The sequence below is a fragment of the Chrysochloris asiatica genome, unplaced genomic scaffold (genome assembly GCF_000296735.1).
Source record: "Chrysochloris asiatica unplaced genomic scaffold, ChrAsi1.0 scaffold00038, whole genome shotgun sequence".
Classification (NCBI taxonomy): domain Eukaryota; kingdom Metazoa; phylum Chordata; class Mammalia; order Afrosoricida; family Chrysochloridae; genus Chrysochloris; species Chrysochloris asiatica.
This window is the reverse complement of record NW_006408556.1, coordinates 22725241-22748862: the sequence shown is the minus strand read 5'-3', so window position 1 is coordinate 22748862 and position 23622 is coordinate 22725241. Positions and strand designations below refer to the sequence as shown.

General features: G+C 36.1%; 1 protein-coding gene across 1 annotated transcript in view; it reads left to right on the top strand.

Moving 5' to 3' along the window:
* CRISP3 (cysteine-rich secretory protein 3) overlaps window positions 1-20395 on the top strand; it is a 35878-nt gene extending 15483 nt beyond the window's left edge. Inside the window, exons 2-8 of the mRNA XM_006860617.1 lie at window positions 3423-3493; window positions 10111-10227; window positions 11510-11597; window positions 13790-13935; window positions 14348-14445; window positions 18285-18373; window positions 20268-20395. Coding sequence (XP_006860679.1) covers window positions 3423-3493; window positions 10111-10227; window positions 11510-11597; window positions 13790-13935; window positions 14348-14445; window positions 18285-18373; window positions 20268-20395 — 737 coding nt within the window. The remainder of the gene's footprint in view (window positions 1-3422; window positions 3494-10110; window positions 10228-11509; window positions 11598-13789; window positions 13936-14347; window positions 14446-18284; window positions 18374-20267) is intronic.
* Window positions 20396-23622: the final 3227 nt, after the last annotated feature.

Below are 23622 nucleotides of genomic sequence, written 5' to 3'. Positions count from 1 at the left end.
AAGCTCCCTTATCTGAGGAAAGTCCATCATCAGCTATGGAATCCAGGCTTTAGTTCCACTCTACCCTCCCCTGTCACAAGGGCTCACTCAGTATGGCAGGTTAAAGGGAGATACAATCTGTGTGGACTTTCATTTGTTAGTCAAACCAAGTGATTGGAACAGCCGAGGGGAAGCAAATATCTCTTCCTGGTATCCACTACCATGTAGACAATTGCTAAAGTAAACATTTCCCTATTATAACTGTTTTCATCCAATTTCATGATTGTACCACTTGCAAGTCACATAAGTTCTCCTTCTGTATGTTTTCTGTTCTGCCTTCCTTGATTCTTTTCCCCTTTTCTAGTGAATAGTAATTCTTTCTGAGTGTGATAGAAGGAAAGCTAAAGGGATTTCAAAGATTTAGTTTCAAGTCTTGATGGCTTACTACTATCTTATCACAATGCCACAGCAGAGTAAAATGTGTCTTTTTGAAGCATGTTGTTGTTGTTGTTGTCAGGTGCCATCGAGTCAGAACCGACTCATAGCGACCCCATGCACAGCAGAACAAAACAATGTCCTATCCTGGGCCAACCTCACTACCCCTGCCACACTTGAGCCCAACAATGATGCCACCTGGCTGATCCATCTCGTTGGGGGTCTTCCTCTTTTTCTCTGACCCCTCCACCTTATCCAGCATGACATCCTTCTCCAGCGACTGTTCTCTCCTGATCTGTCCAAAGTATGAGAGACGAAGCTTAGCCATCCTGGCCTCCAAGGAGCACTCTGGCCGCACCTCTTCCAAAACAGATCTATTGGTTCTTTTGGCAGTCCATGGCTCTTTTAGTATTCTCCTCCAACACCACAACTCAAAGGATATACCTGAACTATAGTATATTGCTTCGTTTTCATTCTGATGTTAAGGATCACCTATGTGTTTGAAATAATTACTTGAAAAAGAAAATAAATTATTCTCTTCCTAATCACAGCTAACCACAAGATTCGTGGTTCAAACCTACCAGCTGCTCCTCCAAAATCCTATACAGGGTTGCTATGAGTCAGAACCAACTTGAGGGCAATTTTCTTCTTCTAATTTTCACAAACATGTGTGTAGTAGCTTAGCAATTGTTTGCCAGCTGTTAATGAACTTATTACAATATATAGTTTATTTTTGTTGTCAAACCAGAAAATTAGAGATTGCTTCCTTTTTACCTGGAATGACCTTTCTTCCAAAATATAGTATAATATGTTCCAGTGGGAAATGAGATTAAAAACAATTTAGGTCCTGTCCATTTTTATACACTAACTGGCTATGAAATCTGTCAAGAACTCACTTAATAATTCTGTGCTCCCATTTCTTCTGCTACACGATATAATAATGCCTAAACAATTCATCAGTCTGTTTCTGAAAGGTCACAACCTGGAAAACATATGGAGCACATGTCTACTCTGTACACATGGAATCACCATGAGTAGAGATGTGGCGCTGTGGGCTAATGCACCAGACTGCAAAGCCGTTTAAACTGCAAGGTCGGTGGTTCCAGCTCACCAGCTGCTCCTTGAAAACCCTGTACAGGGTCGCTATAGATCGGAATCGACTCGACAGCACTTAACAACAACATGAGATGGACTTGACAGCAACAAACTATAAACTATTCAATTTCAAAGGCGTTGCTAAAAAGTAGCAAAAACAAGTCGGGAGTACTTTATTAAGAGTTAGTAACCCTTTTTAATAAAGGCTTAACCTTTATTAATTAGTATAGTATATAGGGTTGACACATATGTATATATGTGTATATGTAGAGATAGATTTGGCAGGATTCGGTGTGGTACTGCAGGATCAGCACTGGACTGCAAACCACAAGGTAGGCACTTCAAACTAGTTGCTCCTTGGAAACCCTATATAGGATCTCTATTGGTCATAGCTGACTGGACAGCACTTAACAACAACAAAAGTAGGGTTGGCATGAGTAGGAGGTCACTTAATGGCAACTAATAATTATTACTGTAATGAACACACATTATAAAACATGAAGAAAATACTAATATCAATATTAATAAGGGAATGTTATGGACAAGGCTTAAGAAAACCTGCAAGGGCTAATGTTGTTGAATGCTGTCTAGCTGGCTCCAACTCATAGCGACCCTGTACAGGGTTTCCAAAGCTGTAAATCTCTGTGGGAGTAGAAAGTCTCATCATTCTCCTACAGAGCAGCTAGTGGGCTTCAACCATTAACCTTGTGGTTCACAGTCCACCTCTACCCTGCTGTCAATTTGTCATACTGTAGTGGACTGTGAGTTGCTGTGATTCTGGAAGCTACACCACGGGTATTTTGAATGCCAGCAGGGTCACCCATGGCGGACAGCTTTCAGGTGAGGACACACTAAGAAGGAGGAGAGACAGACTACTTCTGAATATTTAGTCACTGAATACCTTATGAATAGCAGTGGAACACTATGAGCACCAGATTATTGAGTATTGAAACACGATGAAGAACACCAGAATAGTGTCAGATATAGTGACAGGAGATGAGCCCCTCAGGTTGGAAGACACTCAATAGATTGGTCCAGTGGTCACAGTGATGGGCTCAGGCTTAACAATAATTGTGAAGTTGGCCCAAGACTGGGCAGTGTTATGTTCTGCTGTGCATAGTTCACTATGAGTCGGCACTGACTCAATGGAACCTAGGAACAACAACTATCTACCCTACACAGTCAGGTGTTCCCTAAGGGCTAATGCTGCTGTTGTTGTTAAGTGTTGTCGAGTCAGTTCTGACTCATAGCGACCATGTATAGGGTTTCTGAGGAGCAGCTGGTAGGTTTAAACTGCCAACCTTGTGGTTCAAATTGACCTTGCTGTCCAGTGAATTATCCTGCAGGCCACACCAGTACTCCATTATCTTACAGTTGTTGTTGTTATGTGTTATTGAGTCGGTCCCAGCCCATAGCGATCCTGTATAAGGTTTCCAAGGAGCAGCTGGTGAGCTTGAACTGCCGACCTTGCAGACATCTTTGCAGTATAGTGCATTAACCCACAGCACCACACCAGGACTCCAGTAAAATATAATAAAAGTTTGGAACTGTTCTTCTGAATGGGCAATGTGGGAAAACTATTTTTGGAATCTGAAGAGATTAGTTGCATAAATAAGACTGAAACTGGAGAGGGTAGCATGACTACAACCTTTATAGGTGTGCCTCAAGGGCTTCAGTAAAGTACATCTGTTTGTCCTGTATCGTCTTCATTGGAAGCCCAGTTCGGGAGCTGGCTACACCCGGATTCTACTGGCACAATGTGAGAATTCTCTTGTTACATTACAGATGAATTGGGAAATTACAGTTCCTTCGGGATAACGGAAGTCATTACATTATTATCTTTTTTCTAGTATTCAGAAATGCATGTACTAAACATTTTAATGCAGAATGTGTTCCTTTGTCTTGTCTCCCAGCAATGCTGTTACGCTCAGTGGTGCTGTTTCTGGCTGCTCTGCTGCTTTCAGGCTTCCCTGGAAATGGACAGGTATGGGCAAATTTGAAAATCTTTTCAGAAGAATCAAGGAGTCCTGGTGTGGCATTGTAGCATAAGCACTGGACTGCAAGGACCACAAGATCGCCCGTTCAAACCTACCAGCTGCTCCTCAAAAACTCTATACAGGGTCTCTGAGTCTGAAAAACAACTCAATGGCACTTAACAACAACAACAAAGCTACTAGAAGAGTTTTAATGAGTGAAATAATCTAGAGTGTCAGGTATATTACAAAGTATCCATCAGTATCTCAAAGCACTTAAAACAATTATCTGTATAAAAGTATAAAGCTCTACTGGCCAATATAATAGTTACCAGTCACATGAGGCTAGGGAACACTTGAAATGCAGCTAGTACAAATAGATGTGCATAGATACAAAGGTCAATACAGACCAGATTTCAAAACTTATTGCAAAAAAAAAATAAAAATAAAGACATAAAATGTTTCATTCATAATTTTAATATTGAGTATATAATGGATTTTTTATAATTAACTATAATATAGTAGTATTAAATCATATGCTTCTTTATTTTAAGTAGTCACCAAAAATTATATTACATATAGACATGCATCATATATCTTCTAGATAACACTAATCTGTTTGAAAAGCTGATGAATACCCCAAGATATTTCTGTTTGTTAAAACTGATCTATTTTAATGAGATACTGCAGAAAATTGAGAGTAACCACTTATATTTCTTTAAATGATCACAACTTTTTCACATTTCACATTCAATACATCAGGTGTCCATATTTACTATGTAAGATTAATTACACAAACATTCTACTTGGAAAAAAAAAAAAAACTCAAAATATTCTGTGATCATTTCATAAACCGACAGTCAGTATGTACAGGTCCAGATGCTCTAATCATTTCTAATATGGTATTTTGTTTTAGTAATCCTAAAAATAGGGTCAAATATCTTCAATGACGAAGCAATAGGTGTCCACAGAAGTTTTTCTTTCTTTTCCAAATAGCCTCTAAATGTCAATAGTTTTGGTGATGGTTATCTGTTCCCACACCCTCATTAGCTTTAGGTTTATCATGGTAGCTAAATCCCCTTGGACCAGAGAATTCTGACACTGTATTCTAATCTTATTTGATATTCAGGAATATATTCATTATGATACCATAATATAATTTGTAATCTAGAGACAATTTATTCATCAATTCATCACCTGAGATTTCATTAAAGTAGTTGGCTGTCTTTGTAACTTCATTCCCAAACATAGAGCTCTTTCATAGCCCTTTGTTAATCCCCTCTTAACTGTATGCCCTACTGCTAGTCTTCACTTATAAAATTATTTAAAAATGAGATATCGTTGGTCTTCACCACCATTAATGTCTTCAAATGAGATGCTCTACAAACTCTGTCCAGAATGGTTTTCTATGCCTTCTTAGATGTTGACTACCCACTTATAGGGTATTTTTGTTTTGTTTTGTTTTTTCTAATCTCATGTAAGTAGAATTGATCCCTCTTTCTATATTGTGCTGTATCATAGGTTAGGCATTGGACTCTACGGCACTTAACAACAACAGGGTTTCTAAGACTGTAAATATTTATGGAAGCAGACAGCCTCATCTTTATTCCCTTGGAGCTGCTGCTGGGTTTGAACCACTGACCTGAGGTTAACAGTCCAATACCTTATTTCCATAGGTGTAAAGGTGAGAATTTGCAGCACATAATTTTCAGTCCACTCAGTTCATAGTATCACCTGTTGTTGTATTTCAAATTCTTCAGAATCACTCATGGCTTGCAGATCTCAGCAGAGCTTCTAGGTTAAGACAGACTAGGAAGGAGGTACTTAAAATGTTAGCCACTGAAAACTTCATGAATAGCAGCAGAACATTATCTGATATACTGCCAGAAGAGAAAGCCCTCAGATTTCAAGGCATTCAAAATACACCTGAGAAAGAGATGCCTCCTCTAAGTGGAGCATGACTTTCAGGACATCTTTTGCTGATGGAGCATGACTCAAGTGAGAATAAACAGCTGCAAACATTCATTAATAATCAGAATTAGGAATGGATGAAGTATGAATCTAAGAAAGCTAGAACTCCTTAGAAATTAAATAGAACAAATAAATATTGATATTCTAGCATTACTGAACTGAAATGGACAGATCAAACACAGTAATCAAATTGACTACAGCTGTGGGCAAAAATGATGGAGAAGCTCAATGGCATCAGCCAAAAAAAGGCCAGGACATATTGTAGAAAAGATCATCAACTGCTCATTTGCAAGCTCAGATTGAGGCTGAGGAAAATTTAGACAAGTTCACAAGAGTCAAAATATGACTTGAGTATATCCCACATGCATTTAGAGACCATTTCAAGAACACGCTTGTCATACTGAATATTAAAGACTAAAGACCAGCATTTTGTGGAATGACATCAAGAACATCATACGTGAGGAATGCAAAAGATTATTTAAAAAAACAGGAAAGAAAGAAAAGACGAAAGTGGATATCAGAAGAAGCTTGATCTTGAACATAGAGAAGCTAAAGCAATTGGAAGCAATGAAATAAAGACGCTGAACCAAAGATTTCAAAGGGCAGCTCAAGAACACAAAGTGAAATATTATAAAGAAATATACAAAGACCTGGAGTTAGAAAACCAAAAAGGAAAAATGCACTCAATATTTCTCATGCTGAAATAGCTGGGGAAAAAAATTCAAACCTTGATGTGCAATATTGAAAGTTTCTGTGAAAAATATGCATAGGAGGCATCAAAAGAAGATGGAAACAATACACAGAGTCACTGTACCAAGTAGAATTGGTTGACTTTCAACATGTCAAGTGGTAACAGATGATAAAGAACTGATGGTATTAAAGGAAGTCTAATCTGCACTGACATCAGGATTGGAGGAAGACTCATTAACAAACTGCAATATGCAGATGATACAACCTTGCTTGCTGAAAGTAAAGAGGACTTAAAAATTTTACTTATGAAGATCAAAGAACACAGCCCTCGATATGGATTACATCTCAATGTCAAGAAAACAAAAATCCTCACCACTGGACCAATAAACAACATTCTTATCAATGGAGAAAAGATTGAAGTTGTCAAGGACTTCATTCTTCTTGGATCAACTATCAACACTCGCGGAAGTAGCAGTCAAGAGATCAGATGATGTATTGCATTGGGCAAATCTGCTGCACAGGAACTTTTTAAAGTATTGAACAGCAGAGATGTCAGCTTGAGGACTAAGGTGCGCCTGACCCAGGCCATGGTGTTTTCAATAGCCTCATATGGATGTGAAAGCTGGACAATGAATAAGGAAGATCGTAGAAGAATTGATGCCTTTGAATTGTGGCGTTGGAAGAGAATACTGAAAGTGCCATGGACTGCCAAAAGAACCAATAGATCTGTTTTGGAAGAAGTGCAGTCAGAGTGTTCCTTGGAGGCCAAATTAGCTAAGCTTCGTCTCTCATACTTTGGACATATTGTCTGGAGGAAACAGTCACTGGAGAAGGATGTCATGCTGGGTAAGGTGGAGGGTCAGAGAAAAAGAGGAAGACCCCTAATGAGATGGATTGGCCAGGTGGCATCATTGATGGCATCAAGTGTGGCAGCGGTAGTGAGGTTGGCCCAGGATCGGACATTGTTTCGTTCTGCTGTACATGGGGTCGCTATGAGTCAGTTCCGACTTGATGGCACCTGACAACAACAACAACAATCTGCACTGAAGTCATTAGCAAAAAACAAGGCTCTTGGAATTGACATTGTCAGCACATTGCCAACTGAAAAGTTTCAACAAACTGATGCAGTACTGAAACACTTACCAGCATATGTCAAGAAACGTGGATGATAGATACCTGACCCACCAACTGTAAGAGATTAATAACTGAACTAGTCTCAAGAAAGGTAACCCAACAGAATGCAGAAATGATTAAACAATATCATTAATATCATGTGCAAGTAAAAGTTTGCTGAAGATAATTAAAAATGATTGCAGCAGTGCATCAAGAGGAAGCTACCAGAAATCCAAGCCAGAGTCATGAGGTTATGGAACAAGGGATAGCATTTCTGAAGTTACATGGATCTTGCCTGAAAGCAGAGAACACCAGAAAGATGTTTATTTATGCTTCATTGACTATGTGAAGGCACATGACTATGTGCATCATAAAAACTATGTATAACACTAGGAAGAATGGGAATTCCAGAACACTTAAGTGTGCTCATATGGAGTCTACACATAGACCAGGAGACAGTTGTTTGAACAGACAAGGGGATACTGTGTGGTTTAAAATCAGGAAAGATGTGAATCAGGTTGTTTCCTTTAACTTTACTTATTTAATCTGTATGCTGGGCAAATAATCTCAAAAGTAGACTATCTGAAAAACAAGGTGCCCTCAGAATTGAAGGAAAATTAATTAACAACCTGATGTATGCTGATGACAGGCTTGTTTGTTGAAAGTGAAGAAGACTTGAAGCACTTACTGATGAGGATCAAAGTACACAGCCTTCAGTGTGGATTACTCTTCAATGTAAAAAACAAAAATCCTCCCAATTGGACCAATAAATAACATCATAATAAACATAGAAATGTTAAAATTATCAAGGATTTCATTTAAATGCTCAGGGAAGCAGCCATTAAGATACAAATGACCAGTCGCATTTGGAAATCTGCTACACAAGACTTCATTGAACTATTAAAGTACAACAAACATGTTATTTTGAGGACTATGATGCAGTTGACCCAAGCCAAGGTATTTTCAGTCACTTTATATGTATGGAACACTGGACAGTGAATAAAGAAGACTAGAGAGGAACTGATGCATTTGAATTATGGTTTTAAGACTATTCATAGTACTATGGATTGTTGAAATGAACAAATCTGTTTTGAACAAAGTATATACAGCCTTAGCAGTTAAGATGATGAAACTTTATATTTATTATGGACATTTTGGACTCCTGATGTGGCATTGTAGGATCAGCGCTGGACAGGGAACCACAAAATCAGAAGTTCAAACCCACCAGCCGCTCCTTGGAACCGACTCCACAACATTTAACCGGGCATTTTATCAGAAGGAGCAGCCCCTGGAAAAGGGCACCGTACTCAGTAAAGGGAAAAGTCAGCAAAAAAGAGGAAGACTCTCAAGGAGATGGACTGACACAGTGTCTGCAACAATGGACTCAAACATAGCACAATTGTGAGTATAGCCCGGACAGGACAGAGTCTCCTTTCATTATATATAGGGTTGTTGTGAGTTGAAACCAACTTGACCTCAACCTAACAAGTTTTAAGAGAAGCAATATAATTAATAACAGTATTTGGAGGGCTCTGAAAATGCAGAAGGAATAATTTACAACAGGGAAAATCTACAAGGAGTTGTAATTAGACTAAAACATTGACTTCAAAAAATGTGTTCATCACATATAACATCACACTCTTGTATAGATTTTAATAAGCAAATTGTTTAACCTTTTATTCAACAATTTACACGTTCTTCCAGGCATCTACTACATGTAACAAACCCATAAATAAACCAAAATTTTCAGCATCTTTTCAGTTCTAACACCTTTATCAGTTACATCTTTTTAATAAAAAGATAAAGTCGATAAAACTTTAAGGCCAACAAGACACAGTGTGCTTTGGATTTTTGTGTGTGTCTTTTTTCCTTAACAAGTGTTTTTTGTTCTTTAGATTTTGTTTTCCCACTTTAAATATTATCTGGTGGGGGTGGGGGTGGTGTGCAGTGGAGTCAGTTATGACTCACAGCGACCCTGCATAGGGTTTCCGAGGCTATACATCTTTATGGGAACAGAAAGCCTCATCTTTCTTCCGTGGAACAGCTGGTAGTTTCAAACTGCTGACTTTGAGGTTCGCAGCCCGACTCATAACCACTACGCTACCAGAGAGCGTCTTTACCTACTGACACCAAAATGATGCAGCTGCACTATGCTCAACAGCCAGCTCTTTGATCTAAATTGCCTTGGAAATTTTTTAAACAATACTAAATACTTAATATTTTTAATAAATAATATTAATTTTTAATAAATAAACAATATTGTCAGCACCTTACCAAATCTAACATCTTATCAGTTATACCTTTTTAATAAAAAGATATAGTTAGTAATAACTCATGATCAGATGTCTTTGTTCTTCCCAAATTGCCTCGGAGATTTTTTTTTAATATTGTAAAACTATCCTTTGAACAATTACAAAATCTGCTACACAATATATGGTGCCGTTTTACTAGTGTATTGAATGGCAAAAATGCCTAAGCATGAATTCTCTAAATACCAGAAACTATGTCAGGTGAAGTTCCCTTTAACTTTTAGGATGAATTGTTGACACCAACAACCATGCACTGTTGTGGTTATGCCACCATTCATGTCTAGAAAAAAATCACAGTAAGTCCTTATTTAAAGCCAGAAATTGAGATTTGTTGCCTTAAAGGAATTACTAATTTAATTATCATACCATGAATCACATTTCCACACTCAAAATTTAACACATTTATTTTCTATTCAAAATTTTAGCTTTGACTTAGCTAATATGCATAGCAACTAATAGTGGCTTCAATTGAAAACTTTTTATAATGACCTTTGTTCCCGTAGTTCAAATATGTTTTACAATAATTCTTTGTTGTTTCTCCTTAGGATTCAGATTTTGCAGGTCTGTCAACCACCCAACCCGAAGTCCAAATGAAGATTGTAGATACACACAACCGCCTAAGGAGAGCTGTCTTGCCATCATCCAGTAACATGGTGAAGATGGTAAGAGTCAATAATACAATAATATAAGGATAATGGCATGAACCAACTATGATAAGAGCAGGTATTTGGCAACAAGCATACCTTAAGAACTTTATGATTTATAAAGGTCTGCCACTTTTATGCTATTTTATATGAAGTATACTGTATTATGTGGCATGGTGGGTTAATGCACTGGACTCTAAGGTCAGTTTGAACTCAAGGCTGACAGTTCAAGCTCATCAGCCGCAACTAAGAAACCCTATACAGGATGGCTATGGGTCAGAACCGACTCGACGGCCCTTAACAACAACAATATTCTGAAATGGGGTAGTAATTATTAATTTCACTCTATAAATGGTGAAATAATTTGTCACAATTACAAGTCTAGTAAGTTGGGTGGTAGAATTAAACCCAAATCTTTGGACATCCAGTAAGAGGCCATTATATTTCTCTGTTCATTCTATTTCTTACTCTGGGGATCAAGAAGCCTTTTTCCATTTAGAATCAATTCCTCTTTTGTCAAATAGAAAATCAACTTGCTTTTTTTGACCCTCTACCAAAATCCCTAAGGAGCTCTGGTAGCGTAGTGGTTACGAATCTGGCTGCAAACCTTAAGGCCAGCAGTTCGAAACTACCAGCCGCTCCGCAGGAGAAAGATGAGGACTTCTGCTCCCGTAAAGATTTATAGCCTCAGAAACCCTGTAAAGGGTTGCTATGGGTCAGAACCGACTCGATAGCACTTAACAACAACAACAACCAAAATCCATGAATCTCCCTAATATATTCAGTGGAGACAAAAAGGAACTAGGAATGGAATAGGCCAAGTCATTACTACTGGAAAAAAAAATAACCATAGTATCTCCATCTGTTTATAAGATTTAAAGTAGAAACATTACTAAAATATTTTAGGTGTAGACACACTGTATTACCTATGATTATTTATAGAACAGATTATGGTACACTAAAGAAAAAAATGTTTTGAAAATTTGTGAAAATAATCAGAAGCATCTTTTTAAAAAATGTAAAAATTATAAATGATATAAATCAACCTGCCAGTCTGAATATAAGGCATATATATGCATATATATTTTCATATTGTTAAGTGCCCTTGAGTTGGAACCAACTATTAAACACCCTGTATAGGGTTTCCAAGGAGTAGCTGCTAAGTATGATCCACCGACCTCACAGTTCAAACTGACCTCATGTCACACTAGGATTCTTTACAACCAATCTGAATATAAGGCCTGAGCTCCTTGGTGGTTTGAGTTATTAAGTGCATATCTTTTTATCACACTTGTTTTAGGTTTGGGACAATGCAGCCCAAGTGAATGCTCAAGCCTGGGCAAATGCTTGCAATTATCAACACAGTGATCAAGAGAAACGAAAAACCAGTATGTACAATAATAACTATTAGTTGAATAAAATGAACAAGTAAAATAATAAGGGACCATTCTATACTGTTGCATTAGGAAAGCTTTGTGAATACATGGTGCTTATTATACAGTTTATGTGACATTTATTTCTCCATTTTAAAGACAAGAAAATGGGCTCCTGGTAGGAAAATAACTGCTAAGAACGGGCTTGGTAGTTAGAGTCGTGTACAGGAAATTTGAAATCAGACTTTTTGACTTCTACACCAGTGACCTTTTCACAATAGCATGGGTTTTAAAAACTATTTTATGTTTATAACATTTTATTTCAAAAAGGATTTTTGTTCATAAAATGGGTTGAATTTTGTTGCACCATTACTAAATTTTACTATAAAAATATTTAATGAGTTTTCATCAAAATTAATATTTATTTTACTATTATTTTATTGATTTTTGATAATAAAATCAAATATTTTATATGTTCTGAGTGCCTCAAATGCATGCAATACTCAAAAATATTAATAATAATAATTAATACTCAAAAATATTTGTAAGCTATATCTTCTATGATGTATCTATTGTTGTTGTTCAGTGCTGTCAAGTTGATTCTGACGCATAGCAACCCTGTATAGGGTATCTGAGAAGCAGGTGGTGGTTTGAATCACTGACCTTGTGGTTCACAGTCCAGAGCTGATCCTATAACACCATACCAGAAGTGACGAAATATCACATGCATGAACTGATAGAATTTGCTTGCATTATCAAAATTAACACACATATGTTGTTTTGTTGTTAAGTTGGCAAGTCCAATTTGAAGGTAGTAAGTGACTCACTTGTTTTGAAAGTAAAAGGACTGCCATTATTATTTATATATTTGATACTATAATTATAATGGATATATGAAGAGGGATGAGTATTCAGCAGAAGACTGAAAGAAAAATGGCCCAGATAATCCCAATGTACAGATAGTCTTTCTCTCGTCCTCTTAAAGGAACTACCCAAGAATAGATTGTTGTAATTGTTGTTGTTAAGTGCTGTCAAGTCTGTTCCAATCCTCAGCGACCCTATATAGGATTTCCGAGGAGCAGCTGGTGAGCTTGAACCACCAACCTTATGGTTCAAACCGATTTTGCAGTCCAGAGCATTAACCCACAGTGCCACACGAGGACTCCAAGAATTGTGTAGTAGAATTCTCTTTGTCTTGTGGGAGATTGGTTTGGATTCCCAGGTATTGTATCTCACAGATAGCTACCACTTGTATTTCAGTGGAGGTGTTAGTGTTTCTGAACATGTCTCAGTGAAATTTTCAGACTAAGATAGACTAGGAAAACAGGTTTGGAAATCTTTTTCTGAAAATCAGTCAGTGAAGACCCCATGGATCACAATGACCGGTCCTGTTGTACATAAGATCACTATGAATCAGGGGCCAACTGATGACAGCCAACAACAACAAAACAGTATGTAGACATTACATTGTAAGATACTCAAATGTGAATTTCAGTTGCAAAGCTAGAAAAAATGAAGAACTGTTCCTGGGTTAAAAGATACTTTTGGCCTAATTTCCTGAGGAAGACTTGGCTTTGTCAGTTTGAACTACAAGGTCGGCAGTTCAAACGTACCAGTCACTTCTCGGAAACCTCATACAGGGTCTTCGTGAGTTGGAACGAACTCTAAGATACTCAACAACAGTAACAACAACACAAACTGTAAAATGTCTTGCTTGCCTTTACCTTTTGACTCAAGATCTTAAAAACTGACTCCAAAGCTTTGTGTCACAGATCACACAGAATCATAACAATTAATATTTATTCCAGTATCTCTATGTGTAAAAAAAATAAAACTTTAAAAGGATGGTCAAGTGTAGGGGAGAGCGTGTCCAAAAATTGGTTTCTGCCTTCAACAAGCTTACCGTCCAAAGTTGAGAGCACACAGGCTTATACACATGAAAAATTTAACATGTAAGTAAACACATCTCTGACAATTCAAGGAAATGTAATTTTTGGACCAAGGAGGATTTCATCTACTCGAGGTTTCCATGCTGAAGCCAGCCTCAATATGTTAGCCACTACTGGGTTCTACTCAGTGGATAGCTAATAAGAATCTAAGAAACCTTCCTAATGTTTCTTAATTCTTGCAAAGTGGTAGTTTACACAGTGATTTATTTTGCCATTGTATATATTTTGCTGTCCTCATGAGTGCTCCTTTCTCCTTAGCTGTAACATGTGGTGAGAATCTCTTTATGTCAAGTGTCCCTATTTCATGGGAAAAAGTAATCCAAAATTGGTATGATGAACGCAATAATTTTGAATTTGGTAAAGGACCAACATACTCAAATGCAGTAGTTGGACATTACACTCAGGTAAGGAAAACACGTGAGTTTTTTTTGACACAAATGCCCCCCCAAAAAATGTTTTTATAAATTTTGACTAATTTCAATGTTTAAATTGGGGGTAAGATCCCTGATAGATAAAGAATAGTGCTAGTATTTGTTGTGTAGTTTAGCTAGGAACAGTCATTTGTCAGCAGTCTACAAACTCTTTGCAATGAAACATACATAATGTGCATTTAAAAAAATCTTTTAAAAATTGTGAATATACATGAATATTTTATATTTTTAAAATTTGTTATTTTAATTCAATAATTTAACTAAATATTTCTGTAAAGTATATGATGAAAAATTATATCATTAATGGTGTCTTTAGTTTATACTTGCTATAATTTGTTTATTGATTTTTCTTCTTTTCTAATGTGCTCTTATTTTGGGTATGTAGGTTGTTTGGGCCACATCATCCAGTGTTGCATGTGGATTTAGTTACTGTTCCAATCAAGCCAAGCTAAAATATTACTATGTTTGTCAGTATTGTCCTGCGTAAGTATACATTTAGAGTTCAATGCCAATGATGTCATTTGAAGTTTTAATGTTTAAAATATCTCCTAAAATAAACAAATCAGAATACAAACCATGTTTCAATAAGAGGGGTGAAGCATTGTCAATGTTTGCTTGGATTGAGACATTTTCAGTTTCTAAGAAAAAAGACTAACTTCTCCGTTCCTAGTGCAAAATTCAAAGCTTATCTATCCTCAAGTCTAAAAATGATAGGTTTTCATTCTCAATAATAATTCCTTAGTCTCTGGGTTTCTCCATGAATACGTGTAGTGTACATTTACCTATATTTGGTATAATAATCTCTTGCTAAATTCACACTCAACAGAAGTGTGGCTTGATGGTTAAGCAGAATTAGAGGAAGAAAAGGAAAGAGCAAATAGGGAATAATATACTTTAGAGGTTCCAATTCTTTCTGTTCACACTCAAGCTTATCTGAAAGTGCTGTATTATTGTCATTTAAAATGATTAAATCTTAGACTTAAAAAAAAAATCCTTAATATATTTTAGATAGTCCAAAGAAAGAAAACATTATGCATCTTTGCTTCTTAGAGTTTTTAAAAGACAAACCCATAATTAAACATATACCATTAACGTTTTTTATTTTTAGGTAGAAACTTGCCACCTCAAGCTATGTGTTCACATTCATTCACAAAAGATCCAATAGATACACTGAAGATATGTCTATGATGTTAATTTTAATTACTTTAATGTTTTAAATTTCTTACCATGGGAGCCAGGTATTGTTGTCAAGAGCCATTAAGTTGGTACCAACTAATAGTGACCCTGTAAGGGTTTCTGAGGAAGACTTCTGGGTTTGAACTGTCAAACTTGCAGTTAGCAGTCCCATACTTGATCCTAGAGTGTCACACCCTGGGAGACAGGTTTTTGTGGTTGTTAGGTGTCATCGAGTCAATACCGACCCATAGCGACCCTATGCACAACAGAATGAAACATTGCCCAGTCCTGGGCCAACCTCACAGTTGTTGCTACATTTAAGCCATTGATGCTACTACTGTGCTAATCCATTTCGTTGGGAGTCTTCCTCTTCTCTGACCCTCCACTATACTAAACATAATATCCTTTTCTAAGCACTGGTTCCTCCTGATATTTATGAAATATGATAGATGAAGTCTGGAAATCCTAGTTTCCAAGGAGCACTCTGTCTATACTTCTTCCATCATAGATCTATTTGTTCTTTTGGCAGTCCATGGTACTTTCAGTATTCTCCTCCAACACCATAAATCAAATGCATCAATTCTTCAACGGTCTTCCTTATTCACTACTCACTTTCACATATATCGAAGGTTATTGAAAATACTATGCCTTGTGTCAGGCACACCTTGGTCCTCAACAACATCTTGGTCCTCTTCAACACTTTAAAGAGGTCTTGTGAAGCAGATTGCCCAAGGCAACACATCATCGGATTTCTTGACTGTTGCTTCCATGAGTGCTGATGGTTGATATGAGTGAAATGAAGTCATTGACAACTTCAATCTTTTCTTTTATGTGAATACTATTTATTTAGTCCAGTGGTGAGGATTTTTATTTTCTTTACATTGAGGTGCAACCCATATAGAAGGCTGTAGTTTTTGATCTTTATCAATAAGTATTTTAAGTCCTCTTGGTTTTCAGCAAGAAAGCTTGTATCATCTGCATATCACAGATTGTTAAAGAGCCTTCCTCCAATCCTGATGCCACATTTCTCATCATATAATATAACTTCTCTGATTATTTGTTCAGCATACATAATGAATAAGTATGGTGAAAGAATACAACCCTGGCACACACGTTTCCTAATTTAAAACCAATTGGTGTTGCCTTGTTCTGTTTGAACAAGTCTCTTGGTCAATATACATGCCGGTTCCTCAGCATGAGCACTATTAAGTGTTCCAGAATACTCATTCTCTACATGTCCATAGTTTGGCATGATCCACACAATTGAAAGCCTTTGTGTAGTCAATAAAGCACAAGCAAACATATTTCTAGTATTCTCTGCTTTCAGCCAAGTTCTATCTGACATCAGCAACGATAGCCCTCGTTTCATGTCCTCTTCTGAATCCAGCTTGAACCTTTGGAAGTTCTCTATCAATGTATGGTTGAGGCCATTTTTGTATTACCTTTGGTAAAGTTTTACTAACATGGGCTATCAATGCTATTGTCTGATGATTTCCACATTCTGTTGCGTTGCCTCTCTTTGGAATTGGCACAAATACAGATTTGTTCCAGTTAGTTGGCCAGGCAGTTGTGTTCCAAATTTCTTGGCATAGATGAGTGAGTACATCAAATGGCCCTTCACTTTGTTGAAAGATTTCAATTTTTATTTCATCAATTTCTTGTGCCTTGTTCTTTGCCAATGACTTCAATGCACCTTGGACTTCTTCCTTCAGGATCATTGGTTCTTGATATGCTACCACTTGAAATGGATGAACATTGACAATTTCTTTTTGGTACAGCGACTGTGCATTTCTTCCATCTTCTTTTGATGCTTTCTTCATCATTCAGTATTTTTGCCATAGAATCCAATACTGCAAGTCGAGGTTTGAATTTTTTCTTCAGTTCCCTCAGCTAAAGAAATATTGAGTGTGTTCTACCCTTTGGGTTTTCTAACTCCAGGTCTTTGCATATTTTGTTATAATATTCAACTTTGCTTTTTTTTGAGCTGACCTTTGAAATTTTCTGTTCAGCTCTTGTATCCCCTCACCTTTCCCATTTGCTTTAGCATCTCTATGCTGGAGAACATCCATTTTGGTTTTTCCTTCTCCTTTGTCTTCTAAATGACTTTTTGCTTTCTTCCTTTATAATGTTCTTGATGTCATTCCACAACTCTTTTGGTCTTCAGTCTTTAGTGTCTAATAAATCAAATCTGTTCTTCATATGATCTGAAAATTCAGTTGGAATATATTTAAGGTCATATTTTGGCTCTCATAGACTTATTTTCATTTTCTTCTGCTAGGACCTCCAAAACCAAGCTTCCTGTCTGATTTATTTTGAGTCTGTTGATAATCCAGGGGATATGGATTTTGATTTTAAGAAGTGTGTTCTTCAAAGTCATTTTTAAGAAAGCAGCTATGGAATTTAGTACAAATAATTGAAAGATACTAAGAGTATATGCATACAAATGCAATGCTTCTCTGTGAAATGCAATGCCTCTCTGTGATATGAAGTGAAAAATGGAAGGAATAATGAGGAAAAGTAGAAGTAAGAAAACCTTCAGAATGTATGTTTATTTTACATTATTTTCTATATTGTAATCCTTCAGCCCCAGGGAACTTCTCCAGTCTCTCAGGGCTGTGGGCCTCCCCTACACTCCCTTAGCAATTTTACCTAATCTACTTGGAGTCCGGGTGTGGCACTGTGGGTTAATGCTCAAGACAGCAAAGTTGGTTTGAACCATAAGGTCTGCAGTTCAAGCTCATCAGCTGCTCCTTGGAAACCCTATACAGGGTCAGTCATAGTGACCGACTACGGGTCAGAACTGACTTGACAGCACTCAACAGTGACAGCAACAACTGGAAGTGATAGAACATGTGGCTCTGTTGAATATATACTCTGAAAACTTGAAATACTAGTTATCACATTCTATTGCCTCACCCATGGAATTATAATATTCAAGGAGATGAATGAATGTGTGAAATATTTTCTTACTTTGAATTATCATCTAACTTATACATTAGGAATGTGTGTTTGTTTGTTTTAGTTAGTCAGCATAATTAAACACAATGAGTAAATATGCATGAATATTTAGTGACAGATATTACACTAGAAACATAAACTAAAGAGAAAAGTAAAAAATATTTGACATTTTGTATTTTAAATTTCAGCGGTAATTATGTAAATACAAAGAATACCCCTTACTTACCAGGAATACCTTGTGCCTCTTGCCCTAATTACTGTGACAATGGACTATGCAGTAAGTTTGAAATAATTTAATTTGCTATTTTAATCAAATATGATATTTCTTTTCAAGAATTAATAAACCTTATGAAAGCAATCAAAGTAAGCAATGTTTTCATGCAAAAGACAAAATAATTACTCAATAGAGTGTATCTAACCAAAAATTATATACCATGCAGTGTCTATGTATTACCGTCAATTAAAAAAACATGTTTCCATAAGTAGCTTAAAGAAAGATCTTCCGTTCATGTGCATAGTGACTATGTTGAGCTTATTATATATTGGTTTATATGAAAATATCTGTGGGAATGGTTAATTACAATTAAATGAAATGATACATCTCATTAAAGTTTGTGTCATTATACAAAAGCGATATTAAATTTTTTAAAAATATTTATAAATCTAAATATGTGAGGCAATAAATTATGGTTTCATATAGGCAGACACACAAAATACTACATTTTTTTTTTTTTTTGCTACAGACTTTATCATACTGAAGTCTTCATTTTTCCAAAATAGTGTAGTTAGAATCTATAATTTAACTTAATAAATTTCACTTCCACTTTTGTTTGCTAATATATATATATTTAAATATCACTATCAAAATTTGCATAGCGTTAGCTTGCAGAAGCCTCAACAATATTTTAACCAACAACAATAACAAAAAAAGAAGTAAAATAAATAGCTCATTAGTTTTGTTATCAATAAAAATTCAAATCATTGATAGCTTTGTTTAGTTGTACTATGTTTATAAAATTATGAATTATTAAAATATAAATTTTTGCGAACAATATAGTTGACCTACTCACTGAGCTTTCACCTTTCAAATGCAGTCCTCTGAAGTTAGTATTCTTTATGACTGAATTGTATAGGTTTAATTTAAAGTATTGGTGTTATCAAAATAATAAATCAACTAAGGGAGATAAAAGTAGTGTGCAGAAATAATTAGATACAGAAATAATTGGACGTAAACCAATTCTGAGATTGTTGAAACACATGGATTAAAAAAGAAAGAAAGAAAAAAGGGGGCATTTTTATTGTACTGTATTATTAGCAAACTGTATTTTGAATAAAAATAGATTAGAAGTAGGGGGAATTGGTGTAGCCCATGTTTATTACCTGTGCTTTCTAGTGCTGGTAAAAAGGAAAGGGAAAGGAATACTTCCTGACTTAACCAAGGTGTCACCAAGTTTCCTTAGTTGAAAGAACTAAGTAGTTGTTAATTCCATTTTACTGGATTAAGTGAATTGAGTGGGGTTAAGGAAGATGTGGAAAAAAAAAAAAAAAAAGGTCAGGACTATAGATAAGATTATGAACTAGTTTGATATTGTTTGTGTCTGTGATCTCTGAATGACGTTCAAACGGAAATGTCCAAAAAAATCATAAAGACATTCATTCCTCCTTTTATGTCTTTGCTTCCTTATCTTTAATATTCAATAAAACTTTCTGCAATGGTGGAAATGTCATACATTTTATTCTTCTCTGAAATAGCCTCCACATATATTGGCTATTGAGAACTTGACATTTAATTAATGCAGCCAAGGAAATAAAGTTTTAATTTTATTTGAACTTAAATTCAAATAGGCATGTATGGTTAGTGTCTACCATTTTGGATAGCTCAGCACTAGAGAGATTCAGTTGCATTCATTTTACTCTGTTTTGATTGAGATAGGTCAACTTATTTTAGAAAAATTTCAAAAAGTTGTAATTTAAAAAGAAGAGATGGCTTATTCAGTACATTTAGCTAAAATACTTTATTTTCTCTCATGAGATGAAATGTCCATCAGAGTGTAAACTTGCCAATTTGTCTCTCAATGACCTTCTCCCCATTCAAATTAAATTTATTGCTTGTACTGCTGTTCTAGAATAAAATGATAATAAAGTAACTAAATTCTTTGCTTTTATTTCAGCTAATGGTTGCATTCATAAAGACGATTATACTAACTGTAAAATATTGAAGAATATGGTCAGCTGTCAACATGACCTGGTCAGACAAAATTGCAAAGCCTCCTGCAATTGCGAAGACAAAATTCATTAAATACCTAATATACACTGGATAAGGCTAAGGGGATAAGGGCCACCTCATCTACTTAGATATGAAATGCACTGGTGGTGCTGTAGGATAAGCACTGAATTGTTAACCACAAAGTTGATGTTTCAAACCCATCAGCTGCTCCTTGGAAACCCCATACAGGGTTGCTATGAGTATGAAACAAGTCAAAGGCACTTAACAACAACAAACTAGGAAATTCAGGAGCCCTGATGGCACAATTTTAAAGCAGTCGGTTGTTAATGGATTCCTCATGAGACAGATGAGTCTACTTCCTTAAACATTTACAGCCTTGGAAATACTCTGAGATAGTTCTACTCTGTCCTACAGGGTCACTGTGAGTCAGAATTGACTCAAAAACACTGGGTTTCATTTTTTGGCTGTTGTGTGTGTGTGTGTGGTTAGCAGTGAAATTGTAGGCAATTTAGTTACAATTTGATTCCAAACAATAATGGATATTTTTCTCTTGGAATCATTTCTTTGCAAAATACTCCCAAACACACAAAAAACATTATTTTAAAGTTACATTATATATAGTAACATCATTATGTTTTGATAGAAATTTGTATTCTTGTTAAGTGCTATGGAGTTGGTTCCTATTCATACTGAGCCTGTACAGTGTTTCCAAGGCATAGTTGATACATTTGAACTGCTGACATTGTGGTTCACAGTCCAGTGCTGATCCTTCAGCACACCAGAAATTTAGTGATTTAAAATTAATGATTTTAATCAACTGGATGATTTTGTATTTCCTTATGACTGAGATTACTGTGGTTGTTAAGTGCCATGGAGTTGGTTCTGACTAAGAGTAACCCTGTATAGAGTTTCCAAAGAGAAGCTGGTGGGTTTGAACCAGGGACTTTGTATTTAGCAGTCTAGTGCTTATCCTACAGAGCCATACCAGGTCACTAGACTAAAACTGAGAATTATGTTCCTGACTTTATAAAATTTATTTTTAAAAAACCAGACTATGACAGCACTATCAGGTGGATCCTGGGTTACAGCCTTCTTTCCTATTTCTACTTTGTAGCTTAAATATGTTCCAAGAAGCAATTACATCTTCTGTCTTTAATTCCTTTTCTGTCATTTATCCTTCTTCACATTCATCAGGCTCCCACCCTTACAATCAAATTTACTTCTTTCTAATATTATGCTGATATTCTCTTTTTGCCAAAATCAATGAAGACATTGAATTCTTCACCAGCATGATTTTTACAAAAAAATGTGACAATTCCCGCTTTTTAAATTTCTTTCCCTTTGACAAATCTTCCTTAAAGAATTGCAAATAACATGTGTAAAACTCTCCCTCCCGCCAAAATAGACTTTAATACCTTCTTTCTCTGAGTGCGGGCAAGTTTTAGAGATTTATTTCTAAATAATAGAGTATGGAAAATGAATAATAGTAATTTTACAGTGGAGAAATCTGGCAAAATCTACCCAAAACAAGTGGTTTAACATTAACAATGATAAATCTTATGGCCTCATGTACCACTTGGCATGATGTGACTAGAAAGGCATTTAACCTTTGTGGCATCCATCCTAAAAATGTGGTGCCTCAATCTAACCAAGAGGTAGAATACCAGAAGACCCAAATTTACATTCATTATAAGCACACCTCAAAACTTTCAAAAGTATGAAGCACAGAAATTCTGAGAAACTGTCACAGACTAGAAGAAACTATGGAAACATGAGACTAAATTGCTATGTGGTCCTGCTGGGTTAGAGCCTAGAACAGAAAAAGACTATTCATTAATGGAAAAATTCATGAAATGTGAATCATCTGAAAAATTTTCATAATAATGTTGATCTTTTTAGAAGAAATATAGAAGAAAATACCATGGTAATGTATGATGAAAACAGTAGAATCAATTGAAACTGGATGAGAAGTGTATTGGAACGCTCTGTAATATCTCTGCAAATTTTCTGCAATTAAAAAAAAAATTACAAAATAAAATTTATGTTTAAAAAACAGTTTTTCTCTTGGCTCCATACACTACATATAAGTACTTTCTCTAGAGTCTCTGGTCATTCTTTCTCCGTTTAGTTCTCTACATGTATCAACTCTACTTCATTTCTAAATGTTTGATTTCTTTACCTTTTTCATGGACTCTCAAATAATACCAGTGATTGCATTGTCAAGCCCAGCTTAACATGAATCACAGATCTTATCTAATATTAAGCTTTAATAATAATTTCAAGAATATTTCTACACACAAGGGAAAGAGAAAACAGGGAGAAGCCCAAGATAACCGATCACTCACAGATGGTTTTATTGTTTTGTTTTTCACAGCGTCTGTTATCCCTATTTTTATTGTAGTTAGCTTTCTTCAAGTTGGGTCTGACTCATGTACTTACCCTATGTACCACAGAGTGAAACATAACTTGGTCCTGCATCGTCCTCACAATTATTGCTAAATATAAGCTCACTGCTGCAGTAACTTTGCCAATCCATCTTGTGAATGATATTCTTCATTTTCTCTGACCCTCAACTTTACCAAGCATGATGTCCTCCTCCAGGGATTCTTCTTTCCTGATAACATGCCCAAAGAACGTGAGGTGAAGTCGTGCCATCTCAGTTTCTAAGGAGCATTCTGGCTACACTTCTTCCAAGGCAAATGGGTTCATTCTTTAGTTGCTGTTCTTGTTGTATGACATTAAGTTAGTTTGACTCATAGAGAACCTGTGTATGGTTTCTGAAGAGCAGCTGGTGAATTTGAGGCACCAATCTTGTGATTAGCAATGCAATGCTTATCCTACGCATTAGGACTTCCATCTTTGGTATTCCATGGTATATTTCATATTGTTCACCAACAATATGTTTATGTTTAAGCATATTGTTGCTGAACAATATGAAATATACCATGTCAATTGTTCACCAACAATATGAGTACCCAGGTCTTGCCACACTGCTGGCCAACCAGGTCTTCACCTGGGTTCACAGAAGTCTATTGAACATTGTAAGTCTTAGCTTGCAGCTGCATTGCTGTTATTCCCTCACTTCCACTTGTCAGTGATGAGCATGGTCACCAATCAGAGTGTGTATTCCCATTGAGACTTAGTCTTGGAAGGGGGCCATATTCTGATTTTTCATGGATGTTTGCAGCTGTTTCTCTTCATTTTGAGTTGTGACCCATCAGCAAATGAAGGTCCCATGGGCTTTTCTTCCATGGGCTTTACTCCATTCACGTCATCATGGTAAACTCTCCTTTGGGGAG